General features: G+C 40.6%; 1 protein-coding gene and 1 long non-coding RNA gene across 2 annotated transcripts in view; both read left to right on the forward strand.

Annotated features, from left to right (window-relative positions):
* The window catches only part of LOC145436102 (uncharacterized), a 423,401-nt gene that overhangs the window by 178,549 nt on the left and 229,927 nt on the right, over positions 1 to 14,925 (forward strand). The gene's annotated exons all lie outside the window — the stretch shown is intronic.
* LOC145436097 (uncharacterized) overlaps positions 6,179 to 14,925 on the forward strand; it is a 38,480-nt gene continuing 29,733 nt past the window's right edge. Inside the window, exon 1 of the mRNA XM_080313383.1 lies at positions 6,179 to 6,714. Coding sequence (XP_080169509.1) covers positions 6,507 to 6,714 — 208 coding nt within the window. The 5' untranslated portion in view covers positions 6,179 to 6,506. The remainder of the gene's footprint in view (positions 6,715 to 14,925) is intronic.

Below are 14,925 nucleotides of genomic sequence, written 5' to 3' on the forward strand. Positions count from 1 at the left end.
TTATTTCTACCATAATGCAGGATGCAGTGTTGGGATGACTCGAGTCATGACTTGACTCGAGTCAGACTCGAGTCACCTTTTTAGTATGACTTGACTTGACTCGAGTCACTTACCTAAAATGACTTGAATTGACTTGACTCGGCGTTTCAGAAATGTGGATTGACTCGTGACTCGGACCAAAATTCACGAGTCAATTTCAAGTCATCAAGTAATCGGTGTCGATAGAAATCACTGTATCTTGCATATGTTCGGATTGTTCGCGATACGCAGGTGTAACCCGTGAGAGCGCCGAATCATTCAATGATCGTGTGTTTTCTGAGTCTCCGGTGTTCTCTCACAAATACATTCACCACAAACGAAGTGATCGAAGCTTACAGCTTACGTTGTCGTTAACTAGTAGTAACGTAATTGAATAGCAAAATATCTATGTCTGTTCTTACCTTAGCCAAACCTCTTGTTTCATTGAAATTGAAGTAGTTTTGAAATTGAATATAGTTTATATACTGTTCAGCGGGTCCAAAGGGTCTCATATCAATATGTAAATTGGTAATATGTTGCATCTTATCGATTCGTTTCTCTATTTTGGCTGGTAACATTAAACTGAGGCTATGCAGTTACTTAGCAGTATAACAGTTCTACGCATATGTGAGCGATACAGCGCCTTCTTGCGTGTATATTTAGCTCTATATTCGTTCATCGGTTCCGAGTCAATGACCACTCAATCTGTATTTCAGACAGCTAGCAAAATGTAATGACGTAATCATGCCTCATTCTTCGAAAAGGCAACTTGACTTGAATTGTGACTTGACTCGTGACTTGACTTGACTTGACTCGAGTCACCTCCAAAAATCAAGTGACTTGACTTGACTCGAGTCACCTTCGAAAATCGATTGACTTGACTTGACTCGAGTCAAAATCTGCAATGACTCGAAATGACTCGTGACTCGAAGGTGGTGACTTGATCCCAACACTGGCAGGATGTAGGCTCACTATACTAGAATTCTTCATAGGTCCAGATTCGTGAAAATAAAGTTTTTCATGTAAAAATTTGTCAGTTTCAAAGTCAAAACAGCTTTTCCAGGCCAAACTACTCCGTAAGAAGAGACAGTTCCAACCAAAATGAAGATAAGTAGTATAAAATTATTATAAAATTATCTGCGAAAACACCTAATTTACATACATGAAGGCAAAATTTTATGAAGTTTTTTTATGCATAAAATGTCGAAAAATTCATTTTCCGGTCAAAATCTTTCGTTCTGTAGGTAAAAAATCGCCCTAATTAAAACATAATACAGACGAAAGAACCTTTTCAGAAAGGGATATATTGATAGTCTACATAAGACAGGGGTGGGCAAACTACGGCCCGCAAGACGGCTCCGTTCGGCCCGCGAGAGTCTAAAGAAACTTTTAAAAAATGCGTACTAAAAATCAAATTAATGCAGGGACTTAACTTTTTCTTAGTATATTTCACCATGACAATTCTGAGACAGCTAGTGGTTCTGAATAGGCGAGCGAAGCTGGGCTCGACTGAAAAAATTTTATCGCGCTCCGCGCGATTTACGTCCAATTCATAGTTGTTGTTCTGCATTTAGTATGATTAACATATTTAAAAATCTCTCATCCACAGTCGTAGCCTTCCATGCCATCAAACTACCAGTTAGGTTTGCCACCATCCTGGTTGCGTTTTGTGATATGACGAGAAGGGGGCGCGAAATCTTTCACCATCAAAAGGGGGGGGGGGGGGTGTCTTAAAAAGTTTGAGAACCACTGATCTAAAGCAAATACTTGATATCACAGCGGCATAGCTGCAACAAGAATGACCTAATTTGGATCACCAGTGGGACTTCAGATTGGCCACTCCATCTTTAATTATTTCAGCGATGTGCTTATAAAAAAACGATTCGGGTGTGTCTTAGGTAGATTCGCTGTCTGTATGCATAGAATGGGGGTATTTATATTTTATCTACACATAGTAGAAGCGTGTTTGAAGCTAACATGGTTATGATGCTGTCAGCATTGTGTGTCCCGGAACTGAATTAAAAGTGGAATTGGTAAATCTATGAACAGATCGCTGCTCACAGATTTAAATTTCAATCCTGTTCTAAGAATCGGGCCAACCGACTTTCATCTCTATAGTTTTGACAAATTGGTTATTGAGGTCCTCGAGCCTATGAAATCTCGCCACTATATGTTGCTGACGAATGTACGATATCATCAAAGCAATGTTTGGTTTGTTTTAAATAAACACATATATCATATTATCTCCATGTCCTCACTTTATAATCAAATATCAATATTGCGTTTTGGTTTATAATCCTAATTTTATATAGTGCGGCCCGCGAATGGATTCAGATGTTGAATGTGGCCCGTGAGCTCACAAGTTTGCCCACCCCTGACACAAGCTAATGGCGAATGGGAGACAAGTGGGAATCGCATTTCACATCCGACAAATGTGTGGCCGAGCGGAACCGAACCTTTGTAATTTTCCGAATCATCAGGCTTTGAGTCGAGTATTCGTCGTACAAGTGACCATGACGTCATATCAGTATGGTGGACTACGTGAAATATTCAAGCATATGAAGATTTTAAGCAACTATGAAGAAAGCAAAGCTAGTGACACTACTTCCAAAATATAATTAATTGATGGTGTTTCGGTACAATGCTGTAGGTCGTTCACGATGTTACAGAAATGTCGCATTCGTGAACAATGAACAATTGAACATGCGTACCTTTATGCTACAAGTCTTGGATGCTGTATAGCAGTGGTTCTCAACCTTTTTCGCCTCACGGACCGGTAAAATTTCAAAAAATGTCTGGCGGACCGGTGAACTGTCAAAATTGAAATGAAGCCAAAATGTAAAGTATGCAACCGTTTTGGCAATTATATGATGCTAGAGAGTGACATTTGGAGGGGTTTGATCGTATATAATAATATTCATGATGGCATCCATGTGATTTTATGGTAGTGATTGGGCCAAGTCGAGGTAAAATTGCCTTGTCCAGATAAACGTGCTACCGCTGAGAGTCGTTTACAGTCTTTCGCGCCAAAGGCCGTGGGTTTAAACGGCCACGCCAACTCAATACCGACCGACAATATCAAGAGAAGAAGCGTATCGGAGTCGAACCAAGCACCTTGTCGTGCTACCTTGCTCATTGCCCACTGCCACCAGACGCAGGCTACTCCGGCAACTGCGAATACAGTGCGTGCCGCAAGAAAACACATTACAGCAGCTATACCGGCCATCCGCAAATCCGGGCCGAAAAAGCACTTCGTCAGCCCACCCCCAAAAACGTTGATCTTGGGGCCCCCACAGGGCGATAAGCCAAATTTCTGGGGGCTTCGCCTCAAGACCCTACTCTTGGGGGGATGTTTTCACCTGTACTTGTGATCACATCCATTCTACTCACCGTAAGCAGAGAGTTTACGTAGCTTATCGCGACAACGGAGACAATTTTCGATCATTCACGACTGAAGCGCTTTTCTCGCGGTCGAATTTTAGGCCCAAATTTCGGAGTCCCATATGTTAACCTAAACTTCATTATGTGTGGATACGTCGTGGTGCGGCAATGGCTGACGCCGAAATGCCTATAAATCATGCGTATTTCTCGGAGAAGGGCACCTATAATAAGCAAGACATTTAGGGACACTAAATCGTGCAAAGCCCGAAAAGAAATTGAAAAATGTTGGAAAAAGTTTCAAATAAAACGCTATGATTTATATTCATTTGCGAAATAATTTTGGGCCCTTTTCAAGCTTGGCCCCTCTCCAATAGGGCGGTTTGGGGTGCTCCAGTTACGGTCCTGCACAAAATAAATGAATCGAAAACCAATGATCAAACTGCGCTGCTTAGCGATGAGTGAGCTCGTATCTGTTCTGTATTTGTCGCTCGCATGTCGTCAAATGAAACGTCTTGTACTTTAAGTCAAATCGAACATGTTTCTAGCCCTAATGTTACCTCACGAAGTTTTAAATCAGTTTAAAATTAGATGTTTTATTTATTTTATCAAAGGACAAGCCTTCAACATTGCATCTTGAAATTAAAGTATAAAATTGTAATATTCCTCGCGGACCGGCAGGAATGTCGTCGCGGACTGGCGGTTGAGAACCACTGCTGTATAGGGTTACCACACGTCCTAGGAGGAGGCTTAGATGTCCTGGTTTTTAGGGAATTTGTCCTCTTTTTCTAGAAAAAATATTGAAATGCCATCAAAAACTCGACAGCGACGCAGCGAACGTCAGAGTTTCGTAAAAAATCGGGTAAAACGGAGTTCGAGTCGACACAGGTACGGCTACTATACTTTAAAATTAACCATTCTTTTTTCCGGTATTACAGCTGTCAGAGTTTTTTTTAAGTGTCCTCCTTTTCTCATCTCAAAATATGGTCACGCTTATGTTGAAGTATACTGCCGGCTGAGGTTTCAAGGCTGTTACAGTGCACGAAAAGTATAGAAAAGATAATGAATTTTGACAAAATAAATTTTTCAGGGACCACATCGTCTATGCTATAATCCCGGTACTCGAAAGTGTCGTCTTTTACCGTTGAACTCGAATTTTCACAATCGATAGGGACAGTGCATAGCGCTAGTTATATATGTCACCGTATATAGTTCATCATGCCAGATACCAAGTTGAGAAATTTAGCGCTCGCGCACGCGCAATCGAGGTATAACCGTGTCGGCATCTTCGTCATTATTCGTCACAAAGAACAATGCAAGCCAGTCTGCACCAGCTGCAGTGTGTTACCTTAGTCGTAACGAAAGTCCGAATTACATGATACGCATGGTCACGCCACAACTATATATACGATAAGGCTGCTTGTTTTTTTAGTTTGATTGACTTGACAATCAACTGCATATTGTCCGATACAAGGGTGTAGCATGAAATAAATTGCACGGTGGGTCAAAAAATTTGATGAGGTAAAATACCCTGCATTCCGCGCCAAGCGCGAAATTATTTTAAAGTTCCGCAACCGCTGGCAGCACCCCGCAATACAATTAGATTCAAATCCGTACATCATGCGTATTTTCATTTGGGCCTATATTTTTCATGTATATTTATCGAAAGGCGCGAACTCCACAATTATAAAATCTGCTGACATTATACATCGAGTGAATAAAATTTTTAAGTTGAATACATCTGCCCGCCAATATTTTTTTCTGCTGCGGTGGAGGTGGGGGTGTCATTGCTCCTTTGGTCCTCTTCTGGTTATGTCTATGGTCCAGAGGTGATCAGTAGCGAAGTACTTCTACTTTTTGAAGTACTTGGAGTAGATTTTGCCTACTTGCACTACTTTTTAAGTAGTTACGATTTTAGACTACTTTTACGTCTACTTAACAGTTTTCAGTTTTTTAGGCAAAAATAGGCATAGAATACCTACTTGCTTACTTACTTGCGAACCGCCACCCCTACACGTACTTGAGTAGGAATTCCGACATTACTTCTACTTCTACTTGAGTAGCGACGGTGACTACTTTGACCACCTCTGCTATGGTCCGATAGTGGTGGGACTAGAGTTGAGACTCGACACGCTGTACTACCTACATGCAACAACGGCCAACATATTATGGTCTTGTACTCGAATTTAATCGGAGGCTTATGAATCATTTTGAACGATCACACTAGTCTACAAATCCTTCAGTAATACTTAAAAGGCAGTGAGTTTTTTTTTTAGCTTTTAGAACTCGCAGATCACGGGCTCTAACCCTATAGTTCGCGTTCAAACACTTCGGTGCATGTGACTCACGTTCGCTGCACTAGAGTAGACTTATGCCTTGAATTGTTTCAGTAGTGCAACAATTTCTCATTTCAGTGGGTTTGATTTTGCGAACAAAGTACGGTACTGAAGAATCGCTCTGTCTATAGAACAATCGGTGACATGAAACAAAGCAATACTGATACTGCGGTATCGCATGCCGAAAACAATATTGATATCGGGTGATATCAGTTAAATACAATGAGTCCCAATAACATCTGCCCTTGAGCACCCACAGTGACTATAAACACATTGGTTTTGTAAAGCACAGATACCAATTTACTTATATAAAGTAACATGAACAAAGCGATATGAAGACAGAATGATAACGCTTATTTATAAGATCGGAACTAAAGTACGATGTCGTCATTAGCACATGTAGGGTTTGCTGTAAGTTGGGATGGTGTATGCTCGTAATGGTCAGGGGAATTGGGATGAGCAGCTTGAGATATTCGAAAATACGTTGACTATCCTCATAATCATAGTCTATTGCCGTTCGTCAAATTGTGGAGAATCAATATGAATCATAGTATTGCTCTGGATGAAATAAACCTACCTCCGAATCGATGAAAATATTAATAAGCGAACGAATAAATGAATTTGCGTATATTTTGAAAGCATTTTAGTCAATATGATTGCAGCAACTGAATAAATTATTCCTCAGCCCCGCGAATGTGGTGAATTGGAATAATCGAAGAATATGTCACCAGATTTCATAACTTACTGGAATTGCTGATCATTAATTGCTACAGGATGCCGTCACACTGCGACGCTATCGCTATCGTCTTTCTTTTGCTGAGTGGTTTATCAGAGGCTTCAGGATATTTCCGGTGTTACGATGGCTTCAACGTAACAATTGGAGGAATTCCATTTCATCTATGGAGAGATAAAGTCTGTTCGGACAAAAAAGACTGCGTGATGCAAGAATTCTCTCTGAGCACCGAAGGATCGGAATTCGCAGGTGAATGAAGCTTGGTCGTATTTGTTTGAGCTACAGGGGTCACCTCGCATTTTGAAACCAATGGCTACCTTTTGGGTACCGAATAATGAGAAGGGTTAGGGGAGATGTGGTACCGATGGATCAAAAATTGCAAAATGATCGATCTGTGGCCCTCAAATCTTCAGCCGAGAATAGCAGATCTTTTGCTGTTTCAACACTTCGATACAAGCTCTACCTATCGCGGACATTTACATGAATATCCGCCTTTTCGAAAAATATATATAAGCGTTTAAAGTTTGTTGCTCGAACGTGTCATCGGTCCCCACCCGGTGGGTCCAAAGGCACATGACTATGGGACCTATGAGACATACGCTCAAAAACTCAAATTTGTTAACTTGTTTTTTTGTGTACTATAAGCTAAGCTACAGCAAGTCAATGAAGAATGTTTCGTCGCCACCTTCAACAATAAAATAGATTATATCAACTGAAATGTTGGCATAAAATCATGTTTTGATTTACGCCTAAACTTACAAAATTAATGCCACATACATATTACCCGCAAATCGACATTTTGACTTTCAAATACCTCGTAATAGCGATAAAACACCACAGGTAACTATGATTTACAGCCTATATATATGTAGGCGAGTTTCTGTTGTTAAGTGATTAGTTGGTCTATCTATTTTGCTTGATTTGGCTATGGTACCATAGGTCCCCCACCCCATAAATATTGTAATTGACTTGAAAATAGTCCACTCGAGGATGGTATTGATTCCAAAAATATGTGCCATTATATACCCTTATACAAGCCCTATACTTCACATCAAAAATTATGGCGGGTTTGTTAGTCTGAAAGGTGATATAGAAAAATGCAAATGTCGATCCAAATTTACTTTACACCCCCTAAAACGTAAATCATTCGTCACAGACCCCATAACCCACGCAGGTCGAATTTTTTTGCATGTGAGGAAAGATTCTGTCAACATGTAATTGTAGACAAATTCACGGAGTGTAAACATAGAATTATCATGGAGAATTTTTCAAGTATTTTCGGTCCCAGTGATCCATCGGTACCACATCTCCCCTACATGTTACTTCTGCCGTTTACCCGTGCTTTGTTTAATTTCTTCACGTTGACAAACATACCACTGGGAGGGTTTCCATTCCGTACCAAGAAACGATAGCTCTTCCCAGGACGAACGCCAGCATTTCCGAGTTCAGTTGCGTTGCCACACTGTCCGCCGAAGCGCCAACCGTAGCGTCGGGGTTCGGGAATATTAACCATATCCCCTTTCTCACTCCGTGGGAGCGAAGACGAGCAATGTCTGCTCCGACGAAAGCTGCGTTCGCACGTTCCTTGGGGTCGACTGATCCTTGCTCAACTGCTGTTCACATGGAACCCTTCTCCATTACTACCTCCAAAGCTTTCATTTTAATATTTGCTAATGCGACCCACCCGTTCGGGCAATCTGATGCCCCGCGGGTATACGGTGTAGGTGACCCCTGTTTTAGGCCCGAATTTGGGTAAGAAGCGTGAGGGGAGTGGATGCGATATTTAGAGTAAAAGTATACGTTGTTTAGGACTATTTGCGACTGTGTAACAAGTAAAGTTGTTGGCAGAATGATCCGAGCACTGAGAAGTGATACGATTAGAGTAGTGAAAGTCGATATTTTCGAAACACAACCAAATGCTGACTTGCAATGAGCTAATAGATATTGGCGATAGATGGGAATTAAAAAAACATGCAGCCAGCGACGTTTAAGGCGGGCGAATCATATGAGTTGGGTGTGTGTATTGACCGCTGGCAAACCCCAGAGATTGGCTCAGTAAACCCCAGGTCAAGAACCACTGGATAAAGTGAAATATTTTTTTTTAATTTTCATCGTGATCTTAACGACTATGATTCAGAGTCTTCACTTAACTTGCAAAAGTCCACGAAATAACCGCCAATTGACACTGGTGCAAGGTTGAGAACTTTTCGACCTCCGGTGAAAAGGAATCAGGGTGTCATTAACGAAATGGCTCTATTTTTGGAGTACTCAAGTATAGAGTTCGAGTACTTGTACTGTATACTAAAATCGTTATGTTTTAGGATTTCGTTCAATTTTACATGAATAATTTTTTAGATAGAATAATAACTTTTACGAATTCGTATTTCGAAAGTTTTGAAGTAGTTTGGGATAAGATTGAAACAGTTTAATGAATGACATTGCCATACATATAATGTATAATATAGTTCAGACATGGGGTGATTACTTCATGAATGTAATCGATTGCGATTACGAGTACTTCTGAATCACGTGATTACGATTACGATTACGATTACAGCAAAATTTGCAAGTAGTCGATTACGATTACGATTACTTTGGAAAAGTAATCACGATTACTCACGATTACATTTATTTTGCTTCCTAGAAGTTATCTTTGGAAGACAACAATGTGATGAAAAGGCCTCATGAGAGAAGGTCTTTCTTTTTAAATGAGACGTCATGACGTCATTTCCTGTATATGACATAATATACCATTGCACGATCTACAGAAATAGGCATTTCGGCGTCGGCCAATACCGTTCCGCGACACACCAAGACGTGCTACCTTGGCCGAAACATTGTGTATTTGTCCGCTGTCCAATGTCCATAGCCGCGCTGGATGGTAGCGATGAATAGTCTTCTCAATCTCAGCCTCACAATACAACAGTGTTGGGATCAAGTCACTACCTTCGAGTCACTAGTCATTTCGAGTCATTGCACATTTTGACTTGAGTCAAGTCAAGTCAATTGATTTTCGAAGGTGACTCGAGTCAAGTCAAGTCAAGTCAAGTCACGAGTCAAGTCACAATTCAAGTCAAGTTGCCTTTTCGAAGTATGAGGCATGCTTACGTCATCGCATTTTGCTAGCTGTCTCAAATCCGGATTGAGTGGTTATTGATTCTGGACCTATGAACGAATATAGAGTTAAATATAGACGCCAGAAGCCGCTTTATTGCCCAGATATACGTAGAAATGCTTAACTACGTAAGTAATTGCATGGCATCGGAATATAGCTAATAGCCAAAATATAGAATAGAGAAACGAATTGATAAGATGCAATACATAGGCTAAGGTGGGTGTCTGATCTTAAATACTACGCCAAGTTGTTTCGACACCTTCCTATCTTTTCATTGTATCGCAGTCTTGTGGTGTTTTGAAACGAGGAAAATATTAATAAACCTGATTGATTGATACATTACCCATTGATTGGATTGATAGGATACAATTCCAGCCTGCGCCGATGGTTGAGGACTATATAAACTATGTTGGAATTTAATTTCAATATAACAAGAGGTTTGGTTAAGTTAAGAACAGAGAACAGAAATAGACATTTTGCTATTAAATTACTTGACTATAATAGTTTAAGACAAGGTAAGCTGTAAGCTTCGATCACTTCGTTTGCGATCAATTTATTTGTGAGAGAACAATAGAGGCTCAGTAAAACGCACGATCATTGAATGATTGGTCGCTCTCATGGGTTACACCAGCGTTTCGCGTACAATCCGAACATATGCAAGATGCAAGTCATGCGAAAAAGGCGACTCGAGTCTGACTCGAGTCAAGTCATGACTCGAGCCATCCCAACACTACAATACAAATGGAACCCGGTGCATCCACTGAGGAAAATGATGAACCCCGTGTAGAATGGAAAACTTCTGTGTGCGTCTCACGGAAGTTTTTCGTTTAGTTTTCTTATCGTCTGCTACGTTTGGCCAACTCCATTATCCTTTGACTATATAGCAGACAGGAGGTAACGAATTATTAACATACAATAAAGTTATAGTTGTAAATTACGTGCCTAAATATTCGCGCTTTGGGCGACTTGACAGCAAATACACAGCGAATTCACATCGCATCAAATCGTGTTTTCCAGTTATTGTGAAATAAGCCCGGTCGTTAAAGGGGGTCTGGGGGACTTCGCCCGCTAAATGTTTTATTGATCGCTTTTTGGGTGGCCCAAGGTCACCATTTGTAAGAAGGGGGTGGCGAAATGCTGTTTTGATACTGATTCTAGCTGCAATCCAGGCTAACACGGTGTGTAAGCGGATGGATATGGCTACAGACGGCTTTGGCTACAGATCCAAATGTTTAGTATAAAATTGCGAAATAGAAATTTTTGCCTGTTTGAAGAAGGGCCGTATGAGAATATGATAAGGTAGACATAAACTTCTCTCAACAATCCACTTAATTAATACGGATATTCCGAGCTGCCGTTATACGAGTAACGGAAAATAACGGCTCGGTTATAATTTTTTGTCATCAGCCGTTGGTTCTTAATGCTTCGCTGTAGAAATTGTCATGCTTAATTTGACGAGTACAAAATTTCAAATCTTTGTCCGGTGTATACGTAAATAGGCCTACCGCTCGCCAATCAGCAACGGCCAAACTGCGTTTGCCTAAGCATAACAAAAAACCAACACATAGTACGTTACTATTCGAAACTAGGCAGAGTTGTGAATATTATCCTGCTGCGAGGTAGTGGCGTCTGCAGTGTATTGATAACGTGACAAAATTTATAGCGGGTGTTATTACAATCACAGTAAGACATGGGGTAATCGTGATTAGTAATCGTAATCGATTACGACGATTACAGCATTTCCAAGTAATCGTAATCGTAATCGATTACATTCGAAAAAAATCCGAAGTAATCGTAATCGTAATCGACTACATCACATATCTAATCGATTTCTTTGTGAAAGAACGATTACTTTTCATTTGTACAATGCCCATGATAAAAACTGAACATTCATGAGCAACGAAGAGTGTGATTTAAAACAGGTTTTGGATAGCAGAAATGTCGGGTTTTCAAACGCCTCTATACTCATTATTGCATCACAAGTATTAGCTTGGTTCTTGACTGCGTAACGCAGAGGTCTCAAACACGCGGCCCGCGAGCCCATTTTGTGCGGCCAGCGACGGCATTTTGCATTTTGGAGTATTCGACAATATTTTACTACCAAGCATGCCAAACTCACTTACAATGCAACATTCTTGGCTTATTTTGGCGAGTTTCAGGGCTACGAACAGAATAAAATTGATACCTTCGAAATCAGTACCGTGGTAGCTTTCCATTGATGCCCGTTTTATCAAATTTAATGCTGTACAAGCCGGTCAAAAATTACCGTCAAATTGCCTTTGACCAAATGAAAAGTGTGACGTAGACAAATTTCAGTGAGTCGTGAGATCTGCTTGTGTCCACGCCATATAGGACACTATGAACAAACTATCAAACTGGTAGGAGAAATAGTAAAATATCAAACTGGTAGGAGAAATAGTAAAATATCAAAAGGTCGTAGCTTGCGTTGCGTAGCTTATTTAGATATCTAAGCAGGTAGGTATGGCAGCTGCCATTGGATTGGCATTACGCTGCTCCTTTGATGTATAGCTGGTTACATCCTGTGTCATCTTGGGTACCTTTTTATATATGTTATTATCGCCAATTTAATGTGGCGAGATAGCGCAGTGGTATAATCCGCGGCTGCAACACCAATGGATGCGGGTTCGAGTCCGACCGAGGTCGACTTACGAATTCCGATATCTCAGTGTTGGAGGTTTACCTAGGCTCCTCCTCGCCACCTCATCCGCGTCAGCGGTGTCTTACAAAAGTCTAGAGGTGGACCGTGCTACAAGTCGGCAGCTTCGGAAAATAAGAAGAATATCGGCCTGGTGTAAATGACCAGAGTAGTCGACAAACACCATGAATACCACAAAATCGCCAATTTAATGTGGCGAGTATTAACTAGTCGTAGCATATACGCTTCACAGCTGTAACACTAATGGATTATTCGGTGATTGCACATTTCTATTGCTATGGCACAGAACAAGTTGATGTGTTCCAACATTCGAAGGTAAAATCAAACGCAGATTCTATTTGACTTTGGCAATGACATGATCAATATAGCCTAGTTATCAGGAGTAGGCCTTTGCTCGAAACCCGGAAATAAGGCCTACTTTGAAATGCATTGAATTCCCCTATTATTGGTGTTGCGGCCCGCGGCGCCATCAAAATGTAGGAAATTGGCCCGCGAGCACATTTGAGTTTGAGACCTCTGCTCTAGTATCACTAATAATTCCATTGAATAGGTTGTAGAGGTACGCTGGGCTATAGTTCCACGCCTCCACTTGCTAAGACTATTTAATTAGATAATGAGATCGCTGCAGTGAAGTATGTCTCTTTGTGACTTCGAATCACATTAATCCACTATCGTCGAAACCATAGTAAACTTGTGAAAACATAAGTTAGTTGATTTGGTTATAACATTGTTATGCCAAGACGTCCAAGTAGTACAGATCAGCTGACATGATTTTTTAACAGGCAGCAAATTATAAAGATAGGGAGTATTGTCTAGACCAGTGGTTCCCAACGTGGGCGATATCGCCCCCCAGGGGGCGATTTGGCGGTCTAGGGGGGCTAAAATGATGAAGGGGGCGACAGGGGGGTGAAAATGGACAAAGGGGGCGACGGGGGGGGTGAAAATAGCGAAGGGGGCGATAGGGGGCGATGACGCGTCAAAAGTGGCTGACCTTTTTTTTTTTCAGTCAACCCACGGAAATTTAGTTACAAAAGTGTGTCAAATTAGGCATCGAGCCGAAAATTTTACCCTTTTTTTTTTTCAGTCAACCCGCCGGTGATTACAGTTTGTATGCCTAATTTTCGGTACACAAAATTTTGGGGGCGATGATCGGTGTTGACCTTGGAAAGGGGGCGATGGGTCGAAAAAGGTTGGGAACCACTGGTCTAGACATTGCAATAAAGCTTTCTTAGAGGCCTATTCAGATACTTTCAAAACTTCTGACAGCTGAGATTCCTCCGCATATAGCTATAGTTTAAGTTGAAAATGAATAAATTTTTGGTCCAGTTATACTTGTTAAAGGGTTTGCTACCACGCAACCAGCGAGACCACTTCGAACAGCCTCCCTGCAGCATAGCTAAGATTTTGCGATTCAGTCAATTTTATTACTTCATAGTCGTAAGAAAGTGAGTAAGATGACTTTGATTTCTGATTTCTCATTACTCACTTTGTTGACAATACAATATTGCGATATGGTTAATAGGTATGTCAGTAACCAGACCACATACGGTTAGCGTGCGATCAAAGCGTTGCGGCAGTTGAAGTTAATATCGACTACGGTTACCATGCATATTTTGGAAATCTGAAAATAGTACACTTTTTCAAAATTTTCAGACTTGCAATACCGGAGGAAAAATAGTAAATTTAAAAAAGGTCAACTTTCCGGCTCAGCTCCCGACATTTGGGCGTTCTCCGAGGACACTTTCAAAATAGAGGACAAATCCTCTTAAAAGAGGACGTATGGTAACCTTAATATCGACCTATAACGGTCATACTATACAGTTGTGATCAATCGCAGTAAAGAGAACGGCTGTGGAGTCGCAGTTTAAATTTTTCATACTAGCTGCAGTTGGTCAAAAAATGCTATGACTCCGACTTCAAATATCCACAAATCGTACTAAATAGTGCCGCTGGAGTCGAAAAGTCCTGAGTTTTTCTCGTTTAATCTGACGTACAAATTAGGAAAGCGCTATATTACCGGGTACTGCCAATTACTTTCTGTAAACGAAACGGATGAAAAAATGGACTTTGGATTTGGATCGGTCTGTGAAAATAATTATTAACATATAAACCTTTCAACACTTTAGTAGCTTATACACAATCGCCAGTATTATCAGCGACTTACATAATAAAACATGACTCATATCGCAGTAACAGTTTAGTCAGGAAGCATCGCAAGGTCTATAAAAGGATAAAGACATTTGGAGACTTAATTGACATTATACCGGAAGATCTGAGATGACTTTACTTGATTCGAGTCACCTTGAAAAGATGGATGACCTGAAAACTTTTGAAATGACTTACAGGGTGACTGCACTTTAAATATGAGATAGTCTCAAATTAAAGATATAACTGTGAATACATTTTGTCAGCAACCATTTTCCACAGGCAACCACCGTATTCAACCTGGATTATTGCATTTTTTATGGAAACGTTCACATGGACTTGAAATATATATTGTTTTTAGACTCTACTTCTTTCCTATAATGAGGTTACATTGAATTAAGTAACTTGTGGAATGATATCCTTATCGTGAGATGGAATGTTCAGAACGTTTTTAGTTTCGTGGATGATATAGGTTGGTCTATGGAGAGGATGTTAGCCGGGTTAACTGACAACGAAACCAGGA

The sequence above is a fragment of the Botryllus schlosseri genome, chromosome 3 (genome assembly GCF_051294905.1).
Source record: "Botryllus schlosseri isolate E-star chromosome 3, Bs_hap1, whole genome shotgun sequence".
NCBI lineage: Eukaryota > Metazoa > Chordata > Ascidiacea > Stolidobranchia > Styelidae > Botryllus > Botryllus schlosseri.